This window comes from Schistocerca serialis, unplaced genomic scaffold, assembly GCF_023864345.2.
Source record: "Schistocerca serialis cubense isolate TAMUIC-IGC-003099 unplaced genomic scaffold, iqSchSeri2.2 HiC_scaffold_1420, whole genome shotgun sequence".
NCBI lineage: Eukaryota > Metazoa > Arthropoda > Insecta > Orthoptera > Acrididae > Schistocerca > Schistocerca serialis.
The window spans coordinates 5,615,181-5,636,636 of NW_026047648.1; the positions used below are offsets into that span (position 1 = coordinate 5,615,181).

The following is a 21,456-nucleotide window of genomic DNA, read 5'->3' on the forward strand; positions in this document are numbered from 1 at the left end:
CACAGTGTGGCAGCTGTGCAGTCCCAGCTGTGTGAGATCTTCTTTCCTTTTCAGGGCTCACTCACTCTTCATCTTTTCTATCCACCTAAAATTTCTAACTCTTCTTTACAGCATTAAACCAATGAATGCTGTAGGGAGGAGGTTGTTCTGTAACCTCTACACAGTGTGGCAGCTGTGCAGTCCCAGCTGTGTGAGATCTTCTTTCCCTTTCAGGTCTCACTCATTCTTCCTCTTTCCTATCTACAAAAATTTCGACCTTTTCTTTCCAAATACTAAAATTTTCCGTTATGACTATCAAGCCATGAGTTATGTAACCATTCTATCTACCATTTAGTGAAGAAAAATACCTAATGTGACAAACCTAATAGTGACAAACAATAGAGAAGTATGACGTAATTAAGATATGAAATGTATTTGAGTAACAATTATGTATAGTACCCTGGTAATGTAGTAACTACAAAGTGTTGTTGTATTGGAAATGGTCCACCAACAGTAATTTAAAAAGATATATGAATTCATGTACAAGCAGGATCTGAAGTGGTAGTGAAACCTAGTGTATGCGTTAGAGCTAACTAAGAAATAGTAAAAGAGATTGCTTAGTGTTAGGAAAAATATGCAGATAAGTTGTAAGATTACACTCACCTGGTGTAGCAAGGAAAGGCAGTGTAATAGAATTGAGCAGTGTTTGTGGTTGAGACGTGAAGGACACGTCCCTGAAGTATTTATAAGGTTGGAGCTGACCATTATTTTAGTGTAGTGTGTGACAGGATACACCTACACATATTGAGGTTATGAGTTGGAGGCGTGAATGCGACCATAGGTACCCTTATGTTAGATGAGACAGAGCAGCTCATGGTGTCCTATAGGTTTAAGGAATTTAGCATTACGCTCGTCCATATTTACTTGATGCGCTTTAGTGGTAGGTCTGAGAGAGACTACCGGAGGTTTTAGCGTCCGATCGAGTGGAAATGGATTGCCACGTGAGCAAACTAATCAGCTGCAATACACTATGAATATGAAATAAATGTGCTATCCTATGCTTTAAATATTAATAGAGTGAGTGTTAAATAAGTACATACACTAGCAAAATAAATAAATAACATACTGACAGATGTGAAACATTATTTTAGCTCAGCATAAATACACTTCAAAGTAAGTAAGTAAGTACCTAATTGCAGATGTGGAACTGACAACAGTAGAGGACCAATAAGTGGATTTAGTAGTCAACTAAACGTAGTGTGTTTTGAACACTCACAACTGTACTATTACCAAAAGTTACTCACATGTACAAAGAAGCTGACAAAACAATCACTAATCACACTCATACTATCTCTAAGAATAAAGTAATCAAAGATGAGTCAGTTAAGTAAATAAAATGCAGATTTGTCAGGAATGTACCGAGCATTGGTTCAGTGTTCCGGCCCAGAAATAATAAATTCAGATTAAATATGATTTATGATTGTATGCCTTAGGAGCATAAATTTTCTCTAATACATGACTAAAGGCGTTTTGAGCCATTTGTTTACCGATTTTATTACAGTTAAGTAACCACGAGAGTAAAATTGAAAAAGTTCTGTTAACTTTGTTCCAGCAAAATATTGAAGGATAAAATGTATATATCCCCATTTCATTGTGACCCACCCATAGATATTAAGTGAACAGAGTCTGAGGCACTCTTTTTGTTTGTTCTACAGGACAAACCAGATAATGGCAGCCTGGTAGCTGCGTGAAAGCGTGGAGTGACTTGGACACAACTCACAGTGACCCCTCCCCTTTCCCCCATGTAATTTAGAGTGATCGTGAAGGACGCACACCATAGCAACTTCCCCTCCTCTACCCTTGTGAATGGAAGTGTAGGACGCCAGCCAAAGCGGCTACAACCACGTGTGTAAAAATTATTGGTGAACTTTTCTTTCAGGTTTAGAAAAGACTGCTAAGAGATAATCATCTGTTTATGTGTCATGTTATTTTCTTTGAATTTGTGTATGTAAAAATGTATTTAATGTATTTAATGGATCTAAGATTTTCATAATTTTTCAATTTGTATGTGTTTGTTTGTCTAAGGCAATATGTATGCCAAAATATTTCATTGACTTTGCTTAAAATTTTGAGTAATGACATTGTTTAAAAGGCAGTGAACATGCCTACAATTTAAATAATTAATGTAGGTAATCAGTTTTCTTTAATGTTTCTACAGGTTTATATTTCAATTTTGATTTCTCATAGGGAGTTAAACTGTACTCTTGCTTCCCTTTTTGTAATTAAATTTTTTTTTCATTCATTAACATTCATAAACAAAAAATTTAAGTAGAGGGTGATGTAGGGAAGCAGCCTACTCACGCTGTAGTAAATTCACATCAGTTTCCATTGTGTGCCAGCCAGTCTGCTGTAACTAGCTCTGACGTCATAAATGTTGCGCAATACTTTAAAAAATCAAGCAAATGACCTAAAACTTTTGTAGCAGGTCAGGAATAATACTAAATTAATGTGTGTTAAATATCAGTTCGATAACTTCAGTCATTTTCGAGATTTGGACGTTTTTCTAAAAAAATCATTGGCGCAACAGAAAAGAGCTAGAGACTTCAAAATTTATATTTAGATTCATCTTTCATAATGATTTAATAAAAACAGTACTTTGGATTTCACAAATTAAGATTTTAGTGGAAATTCATGATTTTGTGGTTTTCGTCTCAAAACTGAAGGAAGCAAGATAGATTAAGTAGGTTAATAAATAAGGCTAGGATGTTTAGATTTAAATAGGTTGGAGGTCCGCTATGACTATGAAGATGTGAAAAGTTTCTTTTGAATACCTATAAAATTATAGCGATAGCGGATCTCAAAAGGGCCAGTTCAGAGCTCATCTACTGCGTGCAGTGTAATTTAATTATTTCTCTCGCCCAAAATATTTAACTTAGCCACGTCAAAATTTTATTATCAATACTTACCTGCGTGCTGAATGCACGTTTAAATTAAGAGCTTCTTCGGCCATCAGCAAAAGAAGCTATAAATTATTATGTAACTTGAAGTGGTGCGTTACTAGCCCAGCGGCTAGTCGAGAGAGCCGAAAAGATCAGGCGTTCCCTTCGCCGTCCGCACCGCGGGTTTATATATAAGGATGCTGCGCGAGGAAAAAAGGCCCCAGTTCTCTCCAAGCGCTGAATGACACGCCATCTGTGTCGGGAGCCGCATCGCATCAGTGTCACTGCTACAAACAGCCTCGGGTGCCGTATTAAGTTACTAGAGATACGCGGAACCATGAAAACATTTTATGTGAAGTGTTAATTCTGGAATGATTTTCATTATCTAGCTTCAGTTTGCGTATTGTCGTATTTTCACGTGCCGTCGCGGGACAGACATTCTACCAAATATTTAGCGTGGCGTTTGATGAAGTATTTTCATCAAATTATGGCGAGCATTCTTTTAACATTTAATTCGGACATTTATAGTTGCATCAGCGCATTAGACTCTGAACTGCTCTGTTAGTTAGGTTGTAGGGATACTTGTGTTTTTTTTATCAGTGAATTTCAGAATATATTCAACTATTTTGGAAAACCGTTTTTGATTAGAAATCCCGGACAATCTCCTAATTCCTCAGAGCTATAAGCTGCAGCTATAATGGTATCTCAATTGAAGTGGGCACTAGGATCTCTAATTACTGGCTCCATGTTTTATTAAATCACTTTCTGGGTGCCAAGAAGTAAATAGAGAGCCAGTGTTGAGAACGGCGAAAGACAGCATTAACAACATTCTAAAAGCCAGAAACTGATTCAACATGCAAGCGTTTATCCAGCAATCAGATTTAATAATTGTTTTTACAAAATCATCCGCCGCCCCACATATGGTGCATCGGCCGGGAAATGTTACAACATTCAAACAAGGATACAACAGTAAATGTTTCAAACTTATCCGCCGCCCCACAATGCCGAAGTCCTGCTGTTCATTCAACAAGTGCCCGTTCTTTCCATTCATTATGGAAATGCCTCTTAGTTTACTAGAGAATCCAGATATTCGTATGAAAAGACCCCTTCTCCGTCACAAGTTGAAACTCTTGAAACTCTACATCATCGAGATAAGTGGCTCCCTTTGCTAAGAATATCTCCAGGACGCGTTGGTTCAGCAAATTTCTAAAGAGACGTGAGCATGAACCGTTGTGAATCCAGGAAGCGGCATGTATTTGTGAACGGTGTCAGCAATGACACTGATCTCATCATCCTACTACCCAGACTCGTCAAAGTGCTGAACTAGAAAGTGGGCATCATGCTCACTGAAATTGTGGAAAAGATGGCTGTGTGCTGTGGCAGTTGGTACTTAAGGTTACACGGGTTGTCAGCTGCACTCTGGGACTTCCCCGTTACGTGGCAACAGTCTCTACAGGGAGCTTCCTCACATCTGTCTACACAAAGTCCCCAGGTATAACGATCAGCTGCCTGCTTGTACAGTGCATCATTCTCCTTCACGTTGGTCATGAGGACGTTTTCACTATAAATGTTATAAACATCCCGTACAAGACTTTCAAGCTCAGTGAGCAACCATCTCGCACTATCCCCTTGACATAAGATTTTAATTTTAGTGCACAGAACTCGATGGCTAGCCACATATCGTATGCATCATTTTGTGACAGTGATATGGGAGGCAGAGGCACCACGTTCACACTGTACCACAGGAGCTAGGAGGCGCTCTAAATCGACGTAAACGACGAAGGGACAGAAGTGTTGGTGAGAGGCATTCTTAAACTTCGAGAACCGTTTATCCTTGATAAGCATTTCCACACCTATTGTTTCCTGGCTCTAGCAGTCAATCAAGTGTCTTTCAAGATACATGCTCTTGGTAAACGAGACATCCACAGCAAAAATGTCTTGCACCTTTTTTGTTTTCATTTCAGAGGAACGTAGGTGGGACATGCATTTGATCCAAACGCTGTGTTGCTTATCGCCTTCAGAGATTAGCAGCAGGTCTACACTTTTTTGATGTTTCTTGGTTAATATGGACAAGAAGAGGGGACCACCTAATTTACGCTCGACTTCTTTGTCGATGTACCACACAGCGTGTTAATGTTTGTCTTCTTCTTATGGCTTTCCTACATTCGGGTCATAAACGAGAAATTAGAACGTCAGTGGAGATCTGGTGTTTGTTGTGTATCTGTATGCCCTGTTTTTTTAGGGTAATTTCTATCGCTAGCGAGAAGCAACCATGGAAATCAATTTAAATTCCTCTCATCAAGATTCTGGGCATTAGGACATGCTTTTTTTTAGCAATGTATACTTTTGAACGGAAATGTAACTGGACCCCACAATAAGTTGATCAAAATCTTATGAACATAAATCAAGGCAGGGTATACAGCTGAGTGTCTTACAGGACTCCCTTTCCTGCACCTCAGAAAAGTGACTCAGTATGACCGCTCTGGTATCGACTCACCCCATGATGTCACGACAGCTCTCCCCCTAACTTGGACAATGCCCTTCCCCTCAACGACACGTCCAACTCCTAATAACTCTGCACACAAGAAGGAGAAAGAGACGCAGTTGATAAGTATCTAAGGAAGGAGAAATAAAAATCCGTATTCGTATAATAATAATAATAAATTCTGAGTACTTACACGTAAAACTGTTGTTGTGTTCATTACTGGAATACACTTCCAGCAACTCATCATCAGTGGGCATGTTTGTCATTAAGGGCATATCCAGCATGGGATCTAGAGGAGGTGTATGACGTCGGCAGGGGAAGGTGTCTGAAAGAATATGGACGAACCCAAACGAAAACACAGGTGCAAAAGAACTACTAGCTGGTGGTCGCGTCAAAACACCGATCATCGCATTGAGTACAAACTAGAGCATCTCAAAAATAACATTTAATACTGTAGAATAAGCGATATCTGCCTCTGAACAATCGAAGTCGTTCCCCAGAGATCATCATCATCGTCACCATCATCATTAGCTGTTGGGTTCGGATCCCACAGCGAGTAACGCCTGCTCACAGCTAGAAAAGAAGAAGTAGAACCCATAAGAATCACTTACACTACTAGCCATTAAAATTGCTACTCCAAGAAGAAATGCAGATGATAAACGGGTATTCATTGGATAAATATATTATTCTAGAACTGCCAGTGATTACATTTTCATGGAATTTCGGTGCATAGATCCTGAGAAATTAGTACCCAGAACAACCACGTCACCGTAATAACGGCCTTGATACGTTTGGGAATTGAGTCAAACAGAGCTTTGATGGCGTGTACAGGTACAGCTGCCCATGCAGCCTCAACACGATACCACAGTTCATCAAGAGTAGTGACTGACGTATTGTGACGAGCCAGTTGCTCGGCCCCATTGACCAGACATTTTTAATTGGTGAGAGATCTGGAGAATGTGCTGGCCAGCGCAGCAGTCGAACATTTTCTGTATCCAGAAAGGCCCGTACAGGACCTGCAACATACGGTCAGGAATTGTCCTTCTGAAATGTAGGATTTCGCAGGGATCGAATGAAGGTAGAGCCACGGGTCGTAAGACATCTGCAATGTAACGTCCACTGTTCAAAGTGTCATCAATGCGAACGAGAGGTGACCGAGACGTGTAACCAATGGCACCTCATACCATCACTCCGGGTGATACGCCAGTATGGCGATGACGAATACACGCTTCCAATGCGCGTTCACCGCGATGTTGGCAAACACGTATGCGACCATCATGGTGCTGTAAACAGAACCTGGATTCATCCGATAAAATGACGTTTTGCCATTCGTGCTCCCAGGTTCGTCGTTAAGTACACCATAGCAGGCGCTCCTGTCTGTGATGCAGCGTCAAGGGTAACCGCAGCCACAGTCTCCAAGCTGATAGTCCATGCTGCTGCAAACGTCGTCGAACTGTTCGTACAGATGGTTGTTGTATTGCAAACGTCCCCATCTGCTGACTCAGGGATCGGGACGTGGCTGCACAATGCGTTACAGCCGTGCGGATAAGATGCCTGTCATCTCGACTGCTAGTGATACGAGGCCGTCGGGATCCAGCACGGCGTTCCGTATTACCCTCCTGAACCCACCGATTCCATATTCTGCTAACAGTCATCGGATCTCTACCAAAGCGAGCAGAAATGTCGCGATACGATAAACCGCAATCGCGATACGCTACAATCCGACCTTTATCAAAGTCGGAAACGTGACGGTACGCATTTCTCCTGCTTACACGAGGCATCATATCAACGTTTCACCAGGCATCGCCGATCAACTGCTGTTTGTGTATGAGAAATCAGTTGGAAACCTTCCTCATGTCAGCACGTTGTAGGTGTCGCCACCGGCGCCAACCTTGTGTGAATGCTCTGAAAAGCTAATCATTTGCATATCACAGCATCTTCTTCCTGTCGGTTAAATTCCGCGTCTGTAGCACGCCATCTTCGTGGTGTAGCTATTTTAATGGCCAGTACTGTATAAACAAAAACACAATAGAAAATATGTATACTTGCTTTCATCCTCAGCCAAGGTGACCACGATGAATGACATCACAGCGTCGTCGGTAAACAGTGACAACAGTGCGGTGTCATCATTGTTGTCCAACGTGCGTGGCCATGACTGCAGTCACCATCGTCGTCACGGATACCGCACGAGCGCTTGACTCCGATATCAGGGCTGGCTGGCAGTCGGAGAGGGAGAAAGACTCGGGTCGCCCCCCGCAGGGCTGTTTACAAACCCCTTCGGCCATGCAGCGTGCGCTGATCAGCAATTCAAGTCGCAGTCCATCACGCTCCTTCTCTCCCCACTAACATTACTTACACATAGCGCACTGCGACAGTGCCCAGCGTGTTGGTACACATTTGAACACGCCTCTCTCAACTTGCTACTACTCTCACTACTTACCAAGCGGGGACGCAAGGCAGCACAAACGGGTTTATTTCTCGTAAGAAGAAGAACTTCCACATATTAAACGAGTGGGATTGTGCTGTGACAGAAACGCACGAAATGGAATATGCTGGCTGCAAGTAGCTGCTGATCGGCTACTTTTGAGCGACACATTGCAGAAACTTGGGAAATCATCTCGACAGTTCTCCAAAAAGAGTGTAGATGTCACCTGGTAAATAAACGTAGCTGACAAAAGAACTGTAAAAAATGAGCCCGGGAGTATCTAAATAAATACAAAAATTTTATTAAGAAAATAATATTTGCACATATCTGCAACACAAGTAAATCCGTTTTTGAAACTTCCTGGCAGATCATATCAGCGCACACTCCGCTGCAGAGTGAAAATCTCATTCTGGAAATCCGTTTTTCTCTCAACCACCGTACACTTGCCTAAGGTGTCTGACTGACATACAGTTGAATGATTCCAAATTCAGGATGGCAGTGTTCTTGAAAATTTCCCACATTCTTGCCACCACCTCACGACCTTTGACGTGCATGACGCTCTCTCTGTGATCACAGTTTCGGAGTGACGTCAGCATATCCTCACAGGTCATTCCTGTATCGTGGCGGCTACTGCGATAGTGGGATCGAGTCAATCACGCTACTGTCTTCCAAGACATGTCACACTTTATTGTTCTGAGCAGCTGGGCAGAAGTGACAACTGTGTAGAAACTTGTCGAAACACATGAAGCGGCCGCACTCGTCGTGGAGGCCTCGCCCGTGAGCAACAATGTTGTCCCAGAGGCAGGCAGCTTGGACCCTGGCAAGCAGGTCTTCAGCTGCATCTACAGGTGTTTCGTACACCTACATCTTGGCATAACCTCAGAGAATCAAGTCCAGGGTTGTAAGATCCAGCGATCCCATGGCCATCAGAGAAGACCCCCCCTATCCAGTACTACAATGAGTGTGAGTATTCTTCAGGTGCTTGGTGCTTGCAAACATTAACATCAAAGTGGAATGATCTTGGATAATGTCCTAAAATACCTTGACTGAGAATCTTTGCTGTTGGCCTCCGATATGGGTGGCGTGGGTGTTGTCCTCATTCTAGATCTGCCTGTTTGGCTTTTGAAAACAACATCGCGGATGAATCAGGCCTCATCCGCAAACAATACGAACTGTATGAAGTTGGAAAGTACAGCTCTGTGAACGATACTGGATTGACACAAGCAGACATAGGGCTCAAAATCCGTTCGTTGCAGTGCTTGCACATTTCATCTGTGATTACTCATTGTGCACTGTACACAGCAACACACCTCACCATGAACACGACACAAGCTATCTGATGCAATGGACAGCTGACAGCAGGGTCAGTGGTGTGCTTGCGGCACAGGTTAATGCGCCACTGCGGTGCTTGAGTGCTACGAGCCGAGTTGTGCACAGTAGGTCCGTTTGGTGGTCAGGTGTCTACACTGTTTATCAGCTGCTACTGTTCGAGTGCACAACGGACACCCGAGATCTTTGCCAGAGAGTGAAGAACTGCAGGCATCATTGCAATACATGCATTCATTCAGACTGACAGTCGTTACTTTGAAGAATTGCTGTGAGCTGCATTGTTGTTAGGTGGTGTATGCTGTGTATGTCCTTAACACAATAAATATGCACTTTCGAGTATTGGTTCCCTACCTCAATATAATCTATTGTGGAACCACTGTCACCTGTTTCAGTGTGACCCAAAAGGATTGGGGACCCCACGTACAGAGAACAAGAGCAGTTCTGTCCCACTTCTCTCAGACTCTCCCGACGGCACCCATGTCTGTGGTGAGCACTCACCTTCCAGAACAACATACTGGGTGATGCTAGGGTAGATAGAAGAAAGGAAAACAGAATGGGCAAGTGCGAGAGGGACTCACGCACTAAGGGTTCTGTACAAACTCCCCATCCTGGGAATCGAGATTCCCAATGATTTTTGCCTGTTATCGAGACTCTGTAACTTTACTGGCAAGACACTGCTCCCAGCAATACCAAGATCGGTCCAGAAATTCTTCGTTATTTCCTCAGCCCAGCCCAAACAAACAAGAACAAGCAAGCAGAGGACTTTAGTTTACATATGTAGGGAGAGAAGATTTAATAACATATTTCCGTTTACGTACTAAATCATGAATACAACATACATTTTATGTTTGGATGCAGTAATGTTCGTATGTTATACTTTCAACAGGTCATGAATACAATGTATGTCCAAATCGAAAACGACATTTTTATGTGATATAATGACAAATTAACAAGTTTCAGATTTTTTGCTCTACTTGTACCGGAAAACTTAGTTGTTGCCAAATCTCACGATTCCAAGTCAATGGAGAGCACCCTATAGGTTTCGATGACTGAGTTTTCGATTATCAAAACACGAGACATAAACGGCCGTATCTGTTGACTGGAGTCAGTTATAAGCTTACAGATTTTACGCCGCCAAGGATCCGTATACCTTTGTATGTGACATAATTTGAACATGATACCCACAACGTATCCAGAGAAAAAGATTCCTAACAGATGGACAGACAAATAGACAGACTGATAAAAAATAATACGAAAAGTATTTTCTAGAGTTATATAGTTACCAATTATGGATTTTAAGATTTTTTTCATTTATTTGCACTGTGAAATCTGGCTTCTTTCAAAATGTCATGATTCTAAATCAACAGGAAGCACCATATTGATTTTATGAGTGATGTTTCGAGTATCAAAATATATAATTTAAATGGCCGTATCTTTATTGCATTGACTTAGAAGCTTAAGATTTTTACAACGCCAAAGTAACATAGACCTTAATATGTGACACAAATGTGAATTTCGTACCCGAAAATGGTCCAGAAAAAATGATCTTAACACTCGGACAGTCAATACATTCCTTCAAATCTGCAATATTCGAGACGTGTTCAGATACAGACGACATCGTGTTAGATGACGAGCAACAAACGCAAATTTTCGGCAAAAGCGATCAGCCAGGCAACAGACAAACGCTACAACATTTTGAGTCAAACTGACATTTCGTGTGTGCACAATAAACTCAGACAATGTTTCAGATATGGAGCGGCGGATGTCTATCGTTGCGTTTGTAGTAGGTCATAACATGTGTTCAGGTTTGTCACAGCGTTGGTAACGAGTAGGATTTTGACGGATTTGTCAACAGTCTGGCCATTCTATTTTCGAAAATCGTTCAAAAGTTTGAATAGAATCTCGTCAGAGTTCCAGCTACGCCATGTGGCTTTACACGTAGGAACTCGACGCTGCTGGCAGCTCCAGAACATTTCAGTTGGATACATCGTCACGGGAGTATACATTCATACATTCAGACGTCTGTAATGTCAACTACCAAGAAATATCTGCACCTCTCTTATCGGATGTCACAGTTTGAGAAATGTATTTATTTAATAAAACCCCACTAGGCATCTGCTGTGAATTAATGTTTTTATGCCTGCACAAAACTGAATGTACTACACTCACGCGCTGGCAGTAATTTCAGTGTCATGTAATAGTGCTACATGTAACTGTATACTAAGACAGGCTGCTGCTTGTGGATGTTATGAAAGTAATTTCAACTATTTTCTGTGTGTCTCAGGGTAACCACGCAAGTGATCAGCAACTCCACGGTTGGATTAAGGACATGGAACGTGTGAATGACATGCTGCGCACGAAATTAACCGGATGTGTACATGACATGCAATTAGCCAGCAAACAGGTGGAGCACTACGAGGTGGAAGAAGACAAGGACAGGCCAGGGCACGTGATAATCAGGTATAGACCAGTGTACACTCAAATGTCTGTCGCACTCACTATGGTTTATTGGAGTTTATCTCACTTTTATCCATTAAAGTATTCATTACAGTTATAGAAAACACAGGGATCATTTAATTCAAAATGGAGTAAAGAACTAGCACTAAGAGACAGTAGTGAAGGACATGGTTACAGAAACTCGTGATTTACAAAGTTTTTTGACTCCGCTTAGCCTTCGATTTTTTGATTCGTATTGTGTCTTAAAATGTGCCACGTATTACGTAACAGACCAGCGGAGAAAACTGACACAAAAAACGATGCTACTGCATTTACTAGAGAAAGCATTGATGGTTACAGACACTTCCGAAGTTTTCATAATTTGTGGAAACAATGATGTGGAACCTGACACGAAAAGTGAGCGTGTTCTCGTCTTATTCGGGACCAAAAAAAAAAAATCACTTCGGGAGAAATTACGGAAATACCGTGTAGTTGCGACTCTAGTCCAGATACTGGCATCCAGTCGGTGAGGGAAAGAGGCCACAAGTCATGTTCATCTCAATACATGGAGGAAAAATCTAAGCAGCGATGAGGGAAGATGGGAAGACGTCAGCAGAGGGCAGGAAGCGGATAGCCATCGTTCTTATATTTTGTCCTGTGGTTGGTGTGTTTAAATCAGTCCGTAGTATAGAGCGTAAATAGTGGAGGTTGTGAGCGGGAGGAAAGCGGAATAGTGTCTCGAGTGTTTGACATATGGGGCCGTGGAATGGAGTGTTGTAGGAGATATGTTGGCACTATGGAGGGTGACCAGGTGGCTTCCTGTGTGGGAATGGGCAAGCTCCCAGCAGGCACCCCAGGTCTTGTGGCGGTGTTGTTGGACTCTTTCAGGTGGCTTATTGTGGGATAGCTATGGAGGTGGAGAACATGGATTAGGATGGACAATTAGACTCAGTCGTGATTGCTATCAATAGGATGAAAGACTTCTGCAGTTATATCTGAAGATGTCGGTAGGGGAGCTACTTTGGGATGAGTGTGTCTGGGAAATGGACTAGGTCTTTTGAAACGAAGGTGATCATCCGACATCTACAGTTAAGTTCATCATGGGAACTGATGTGGATAAACAGCTGTGGAGAGGCAGTGGTCAGTGTGAGGAACGAAATTACGTGCTATAGGGTTTCTCGGACAGAGACAGGCAGTAGGACAGATCACGGTCAGGGTGGTAAAATACACACTCAGGATAAAGTATTATGCAGGATGATTGAACATGACTTGTAGCCAACTGGAGCTGTTTTTGAGGAACGGTATTGTTACTCCACAATGTTTATTGTGTGGGGATTTTTGGTTTGCTACTCCACATCTGTCATCAGAACTGTGAGTGGGTTACCGGTTCACTGTGTACGGACACATGCAGATAGTGTGACGGGATAAAACTATCGATATTGTGTCAGGCAGTGGGAATGAAGGTAACAGTGGTTGGGAAGGTGAACTGAAAATCGGAGATGGGTAGATTTCAAGACAGGGGTGCACTACACAAAGGAAGCAGCTGATCGGATAGCAGAGTACTTGTGGAGTGCACGTGGGGGGTTTCAGGGTAGCCAGTAGTTTGAGGTACTCTCATGAACACTCGCCAGTTGGTACACCTTTAGGGAAATCAGATAGCTTTCAGAGTAAAGTCAGTTCGACTCTGAAACTTTTATCAGTCAACTGTCGAAGTATTTGTAACATAATTCCCAAATTTACTCTCCTCCATGAACGTTCTCAGCCTCAAATTATTCTTGAATTGAGAGCTGGCTAAGACCCAAAGTAAAAAAAAACTCTGAGATATTTAGCGAGTCTTGGAATGTTTATCGGAAAGACATATTCGACGCCGTAGGAGGGGAAGTGTTTATTGCAGTTGACAAAAAATATTCTCTTTACTGAGGTTGAATTTGAGTGCAATAGTGAAATTACGTGGTCGCACATAACAGGACTAGGTGAAACCATATCAGTTGTTGGATGTTTTTACCACCCACCCGACTCCGCTGGGACAGATGTGGAGCCATTCAAAGAATCAGCATTGCATAAATATCCAGATCACGCAACACTAGCTGGCGGTGACCTTAACCTACCGAGTATAGGCTGGGACGTCTATGGATTCACTGCAGGTCGTGCTCACAGACAGTCTTGTGAAGGACTTTGGAACACATTTTCCGAAAATTGTGTTGAGCAGCTAGTTCGGCAGCCAGCACAAACAGGCAGGACCTTATCGATGGCGTCAGCATAGAGATGGGGATTAGTGATGGTGATTTCATCATAGCAACTATGGTTACGAAAGTCAGTAAATCAGTCAAGAACGCTAGGAGAGTTGATATGCAGTTGTCAGCGTCTCACTAAGACAGTAAAATACAATCATTTAATTCCAGAATTATGGCCATAGAGGAATTATGGCTAAAGTTTAAAGAGATTGTAAATCGTGATCCGGAAAAGTATGCACCTACTAAGTGGATCAAGGGCGGAAAAGACTCATCGTGCTTTAATAACAAAATTCGGAAAAGGCTGAGGAACGAAAGGCTGTTACATTCTCGGTTCAAAAGAGAACGCCCAAATGAGGACAGCAAGGTTTGTAGAGATTCGTGCGTCTGTGAAAAGATCTGTGCGCAAATCATACAACAGGTACCACCGGAGAACCGGAAAAAGTTTTGGTCCTCTGCAAAATCGTTAAGCGGATCTAACGCTTCCATTACAGTCACACGTTGACCAGTCTGCTTTGGCGCTAGAATATTCCAAAAGGAAGGCCGAAGTTAAAAATTCCTCGTTTAAGAAATCGTTCACGCAGGAGAATGGTACAAACGTGCCGTCGTTTGACCATCGCACAGAGTCCCGTATGGAAATCATAGTAATGAGTACCGCTGGCGTAGAGAAACGGCTGAAACAGCTGAAAATAAATAAGTGGCAATGCCTAGGTGGAATGCCAGTTTGGTTTTACTAAGAGTAGTGTACGGCATTGGCCCCTTACTTAGTTTGCATTTACCGCGAATCTTGCGATCAGCGCTAAGAACCAAGCGAATGGAAAAAAGTGCAAGTGAAGAAAGGTAAAAGAACGGACCCACAAAATTGCAGACCAATATCCCTGTTTCCTGCAGAACCCTTGAACATATTCTCAGTTCGAACATAATCAACTTTCTTGAGACTAAGGAGCTTATGTGCACAAATCAACACGGTTTTGGTAAGCATCGCTTCTGTGAAACTCACCTTTTCCTTTCCTCGCATGATGCACTGAGAGCTATGGATGAAGGGCAACAGACAGATTCCATATCTCTAGATTTCTCGAAAGCATTTGACACGGTGTCCCATTGCGGGGTGATAACGGAAGAACGAGCAATTGGAATAAGTTGAGTGACTGCAGGTTGACACAAGATGACGTCGACAAAATTTGTTGTTGGTGTGATGAATGGCAGGTGGCTCTTGCTGTAGAAGAAAGCGGATGAACAGCAAAAACGAACCCGCAATATCCGGATACGGCACTCCAAGTGTCCTGCTTACCACAGTCGAAACAATTCAGGGGGAGCAGGTAGATTTCTTACCGGAGGTTCGATCAGCATGCAAGTGTTACGTATATGCTTCTGGAGCTCAGCAGCAGATTCTATGAGGGTTCTTCCAGATCCGGAAACGCACTCATCCACTCCCTAGGTCGGTATGACATGTCCCGCGATAAGCATAAGCGCCCTATGACGATCTTCGACGATTAAGTCGAAGAGAAAATCCCAATACCCAATCCCTAATCCAGTTCTTTCCCATATAACACCAATGTCTTCGCCTACCTCAGGCAAGTACCAGACTCACAACAAGTCACAGACACCAAAAAAGTATAGAAAAATCAGACACGCACGTTCACAGGGGAGTAGAAGCCGAAAGGCTACAAACTCCCCCTCACACTTCCCCAAAGAGGGGAAAGTAACAGATGTGAGCAGCGGCAGGGAAGAAGACACTCATTTCGAAGAAAACAAGTGTAGAGAACCTGGCTGCAGAGCGATCCTAATGACGCCAGCATACATTTCTGGTAGGGACCACGAAGACAAGATACGAGGAATTACGGCTCCTAAGGAAGCATATAGACAGGCGTCTGTCCTCGCTCTGTCAGCGAGCGGAACAGGAGAGGCAACGACTAGTTGTGGAACAGGGTACCCTCCGCCACGCACCGCACGGTGGCTTGCGGATTATGTATGTAGATGTAGATACAAAAGACGATAGTTGAGAGGAATTATTGGTTTCATGTCCGTAAATTTAGTGAAATCATTTTTGGCTTGGTTTCATTTGGAATCGTGAGGTTTTATCTATTCTATTTCATTTGTTTGAGTCTTGTGACTGCATGCATGAGGGTTGTGGTGTAATAGGTGGCCCCAGTTGTGTGTAAATAAGGACATTGACAGGAGTTTATGACGGCGGTGACGAAGCTACGGTGGTGGTGGATGTGGTTGGAACTTCTGGCTCCGGCAGTGGTGCGGGCGTTGGGGCGGGCCGCGGTTTGGGGCTGGCGACGGTGTTGGCGACAGAGCCAGCGGCAGAGGCTGCTGGAGAGGGAGTCGACGGTGGCGCAGGTGGCGGCGACGGTGGTGGAGCATTTGACGCAGGCAGTGGCGAAGGAGCTGCCGGACTACGGCTCTCTGTGAGAGGTGAAGCAGTGAAGACGACGACGAAGGGTGGGAGATTGTCGGCGAAGAACCACTGGCAGAGTCCAGGTGAGAGCTGAGGTGCTGGCGAAGTATAGTGGGGCGTGTCAGTAAAACGGAGGATATACTTCGTACTGGAAATTTTGGGAGGACATTTTGAGGTTAACATGAGTAAAGCGAGTCAGAGAATATACTCCAGCCGAGAATGTGCTCATCGCGAGTAAAAGGGTGAGGGATGTTGCTCAAAACAAAGAACGTTCTCCGATTACGTATGAATAAAACTAGAGGAGCTTCTCACAATCGGAAAATATTGAAGCGAGATCTGTAGCAGTCTTCGGGCTGAGTAAGTTCTGTTAAGTTTTACCTACATTTTGGCAATGATGGCAGAATTCATATTGCTTGGGAGGCAAAAAAAGAAATATATAGCCCAACGAAGTGCTGAATTGAGGAGCTGTAGAAGTTTATATCGCTTTGACAATAAGAACATCATCTGCGGACGACCTCTCAAAAGAAGTGAAAATTGAAACATTTTTATTGCTATTTAGTAGACCCAAGTTTTCAGACTGACGTACGAGAACATTTAGCTGTAGGCCTACACCAAACAACCGTGTCGCTGACTTTTCCAGACGTTCACCATCATGTATTCTCACAGCATAAGTCTTATATAGTGTGATGTTAGAAATAAGTAGGGTTACCAGAAAAATTAATAACTGGTTTATCGCAAACCTAGCTACCTGTTACTCGTAAGGAACGCATGGTGGGGCGCTTACGTGCTTTCCAAGCGAGCAGACAGTTGTGGGCCGTATTTAACCAAAATTATCTCGTGTTAGAGAACTCTGACAGAGTTCCAGCTTGGAGTAGGTAAAAAGTCATGTAATCTTAAGATTTCGTTCGCATAATCTTCGCCTAACTTCTATAACTGAAAAGTTTTCCGCATGTTGTAAATTCGGTAACCTCAAGAAAATGCATTTTCATAAGCTGTACGTAATTGTCTTCATAATTTGTTGCCGCACATAAAATAAACAAAATGAAACGTAGTGCAACTCTGCCTGAACACACTGGTGCCGGTTCCAGACATGTCACCCGTTTGAGCGAGCTGAATGACACGTGACACTGCACGTGCTTTCTGTGCCGGACACGGCAGACCACACACACCGAGAACTCAGCAGGGAGCAGAGGTAGTGAGAAAAAGGAACCCTCTCGTCAGAGATTATGGCTTCGAATATTTTGCTCGTAAGAACTTTCCCTGAGAATGTTCTTTTGCTCCGAGAATCTTCTCCAGAGAACGTCGTCTTGTTTATTCATACGACCCAGCGTGTTTACCTTCTGTTGGATGTCAATACAAAGGCGAGAACCAAAGACGCATGAGGGGCCACAGCGGCAGTGGTGCAGCTTAGGTAGCGCCCCCCTAGTCAAGGCAGCGCACCATTTCGTGTCTCTTCTGTAGTTCACGTATCGCCATTTACAGTCGGTCATTTCTAAATTCCGTCAATCCACTTCGTTACTGGACTCGCATGGTACGTTCAGTAATGGCTCCAGCACTACAGGCCAAAGCCGCCTATAGCACACAGACCCCTGCCTCTGCACGCAAATTGTCGACGATTGACTTCCGTCGCAGCGGTCTGCCCCGCTTGTCGACACTCCAGCTCCATGTGGCGAGTATGTATTGCGTCCTCTGTTGATTTGCCACTTTGTGTGGCAACGCACTTGCTCCTAAACTGAATATGGCAGTCAGTGTTGTATCATTATAGCTGTGTAGTACATTCCCAACTGTCCAGATTTTCTTTAGAGCTTGTTTCAGTGGATATTGTTTGTTCACTTCCTTGCTGCATTTAAATCCGTTCTTTCGTTGCCTTACGGAATGAACGTTAAAAACAGCCCTTTCCCGAAATTCTTCCACAACCAAATCTCCGTATAATGTTTATTCAGATCATTGTCAGTATGCACGTACATCCTCCATCTGGGGCGTAGAAATGATGATTTTCATCACGGCACGGGTTCTGAGTCCCAGCTTGTCAGTGGAGTAGGTGTGGTACTGTACCTCCAAGCAGAACAGCGTGCTGGTGTACGCGGCGTGGAAATGATTTGCGAGCCTTAGCACCATGGCACCACATGTCTTATGGGAGGGACAGCTTTCCGGTCAAACTGGGGACCCAGACATCACACGGAACTCATTATGATGCAGCTTCATGCTTTAATTGGCAACGACGTTGTCAAGTAACAGTGATAACCAAGGACCATACTACAAGGAGTACAGGGAGTACTGATTGTTCTGCATTGTATCTGGCAGTATGGAAACTTTCCATCGTTGATGGGCTATAGGGAATGTAGTCGTAGATTAATCAGGAAAAAATTGTCTCATACCAGATTCTGAGGGCTCCATTCTCATCATAATATGTACCTGACACATATGCATCGAATCGATGTACCTTAGGCCAACAATTTCTGTATGATAATTTTCACTGCCAAACTAGACACCCGCACCAACCAATCACGAAGCGAGACGGAGCGAATGCTTCAGAGCCAAGTAAACAAACATTTTTATGCAATAGTGAAGCGTCATTTTGTCAAGTTTTACGTCAGCAGACATGTACTTCTGCACGTCAAGCATAGCAGTGTGAGATGGTGGGATGCACACTGCCGGATGTAAGCAGAAACATTATAAAAATGCCACAACTGATAAGGGTATAATGAGTAAAACGAAAGACCTATTGTGAAATAAAAACACATGTTTGGTATTTGCAAAGACGGTTTTGAAATAGCTTAAGTTATCGTATCGCGCTGTCCTTAGCCGTTGGATTAGTTGAAAGGGACTGAATAAGTGGACCTGCTTGACGGTACACTCACGTTTGTCCATAGAGCTCTTCTTCCTGTGGGAGTTCTGCTTTCAGCTGTCGTACAGTCTTTACGGAAAATTATCGCAGATGCCACATCACCTAAAGCAGATAGGAAACTCCCTGGCAGGTCAGAGCCGTGTGTCGGATCCGCGACGTGGACTCTCCACTGCGGAGTGAGGATTCGCCCAGGAAGCAACTCGCGAGGCCTCTGGTCACTGCAGTGCCCATCCTTCCGGGAGCGCTGGTCCCGCCAGCCGTGCAGGGGAGCTTCTGTGACGGCTGGAAGGCAGCGGCTGAGCTACTGGCGGAAGTAAGGCTGCGACGCCGGCTCTCGGTTCCTGCCTGCCCAGCTCTATTTTTTTAAGGACGTCATATTCGCCATTGACTTTAGAAATTGTTTTACAATTGCAGTTTCGACCTTTTGAGCCATTTTCAAGTGGTAATGTGGAAGATTTTGCTTCAGCTAATGACAGACATGTCTACATGTCAGCGTCTAAAATCATCTATAACAAATTCGAACAAGTCATTCATATCCTTAACATAAATATCACATGTTCACTCTCTTGCAATGAATACGAAATTCTTCTTTAAAGAAAAGAGGTATTCTGCGGCAAGCGCTGCAGTTCTGCTGTTTGATGTGTCTGAACCAGTTAAAACGGTATAGTAGCACACAACGGAGTGGATGATCTGCAAGAAATAGTTACAATCGGTATATCACTCAAGTGCTCTGAAATCTAAAGATGAAATCTCGATGCGCTGAAATGCACCAATGGGTTTGCGTTTGTTTGCTGTCTTTCTATGCATCCTTTAAAGAATGAAAATGCTAAAAAGACCAATGGGTTTGCGTTTGTTTGCTGTGTTACTATGCATCCTTTAAAGAATGAAAAAGTTCCAGGTTTGTGTGCCAGTGTGGCACACAGTACTCATCTACCAGGAAGTATCTTATGCACTGCTGAGTGGAAATCCGTTCTGGATACTTTTAGCCGCACGGGATTAGCCGAGCGGTCTCAGGCGCTGCAGTCATGGGGTGCGCGGCTGGTCCCGGCGGAGGTTCGAGTCCTCCCTCGGCCATGGGTGTGTGTGTGTTTGTCCTTAGGATAATTTAGGTTAAGTAGTGTGCAAGCTTAGGGACTGATGGCCTTAGCAGTTAAGTCCCATAAAATTTCACACACATTTTTGGATACTTGTACGTTCTTGCATAAACTATACATGCTAGGTCTTTAACTTTTAACCTCGCACTTTGTGTGCTACAGGCGGCCGCTGTTGAGTGAACGCCTGCTGCGCTATCAGCCGTGGAACCCCTCCTCTGACGACGACTTCAGTGCGCTGTGCGAGGAGCGGCAGCCAGAGGCGTCGCAAATGTTCAGCCTCGCTGACGAACTGTACGCCTTCCATCGTTTCTACTGGTACACTGCAGCTGACCACACCGATTTATTCTACGAAGATGTTGTCAAGATTGTAGGTAAGTTTAATACTGGGACCCGGCCACTTCACGGTTATGCGCTGACAAGTGTTCAAGTTGTTCGAGGAATGAAATTCAAATATCCTTCTGAATATGTAGTTTTAGCTCTTGCGTGATTTTGCATGCCACGCAAGGTAATCTCTGGTGCTCTTTCCAAAGTCAGTGTTTAGATTCCTCGGCAACTCTCCGTCTGGATCTATGACAAGTTTATGTGACACAAAGGTCAAAGGTGTACCCCCAGCTGCTCGTGGCCCGTGAAGGTTTCGATGCCGGCGATGTACAGAGGCTGTGTGATGTTCTGGAGACGTTACTCAAGTGCCAGCTGGCTGCTAATGATTGTGCAACACACTCGAAACAAGTGGGTGTCTCACAAATAATGTTTGCAGCCTCAGCCTAACAGGCAACCACCTCACCTCGTGTGTCCGCCAGTGCCTGGTACACTGAACAACTCGTCTCCCTCCCGTAGGAGGCCCGCAGCACCTCTAAAACAGGGCCCATCCCACAGCACTTTGAACTCCGTCTCTGAACGCCAGTGCAGATAAGACCTTCATACGTGTGCGACACGTGCCTCATATAAAAAAGTGTTCCTTCTTATCTTCTATAAACGCTCTAAACTTCTGTACACGTAGTTTTTTTTTTTTTTTTCTTTTCAGACCTAGTCTAAGGCTTGTTTTGAAAATGGCGAATGGTTTCTGCAACTTAACGGCTTCAGACAAGCTAATGTTTAGTCAATACTGTAACGTGTAGTGTTCTACATTTCTCGTCTATGATCCTGGCATGATACTGTTCGTATTTACTAATTTTCTTTGACGAACAATATTTCGATTTGTAACAGAACAGTTAATTGTATGAGGTACACTGTTAATATTATCCTTTGAAGTGTCAGTACTATGAACTGTAGTAGGACTGAGGAAA

The 21,456-nt window shown here is 43.6% G+C and overlaps 1 protein-coding gene across 1 annotated transcript in view; it reads left to right on the plus strand.

Annotated features, from left to right (window-relative positions):
* Window positions 1-21,456, plus strand: part of LOC126443038 (uncharacterized) — a 78,794-nt gene that overhangs the window by 46,349 nt on the left and 10,989 nt on the right. The window contains exons 5-6 of the mRNA XM_050090883.1: window positions 11,442-11,617; window positions 20,333-20,541. Coding sequence (XP_049946840.1) covers window positions 11,442-11,617; window positions 20,333-20,541 — 385 coding nt within the window. The remainder of the gene's footprint in view (window positions 1-11,441; window positions 11,618-20,332; window positions 20,542-21,456) is intronic.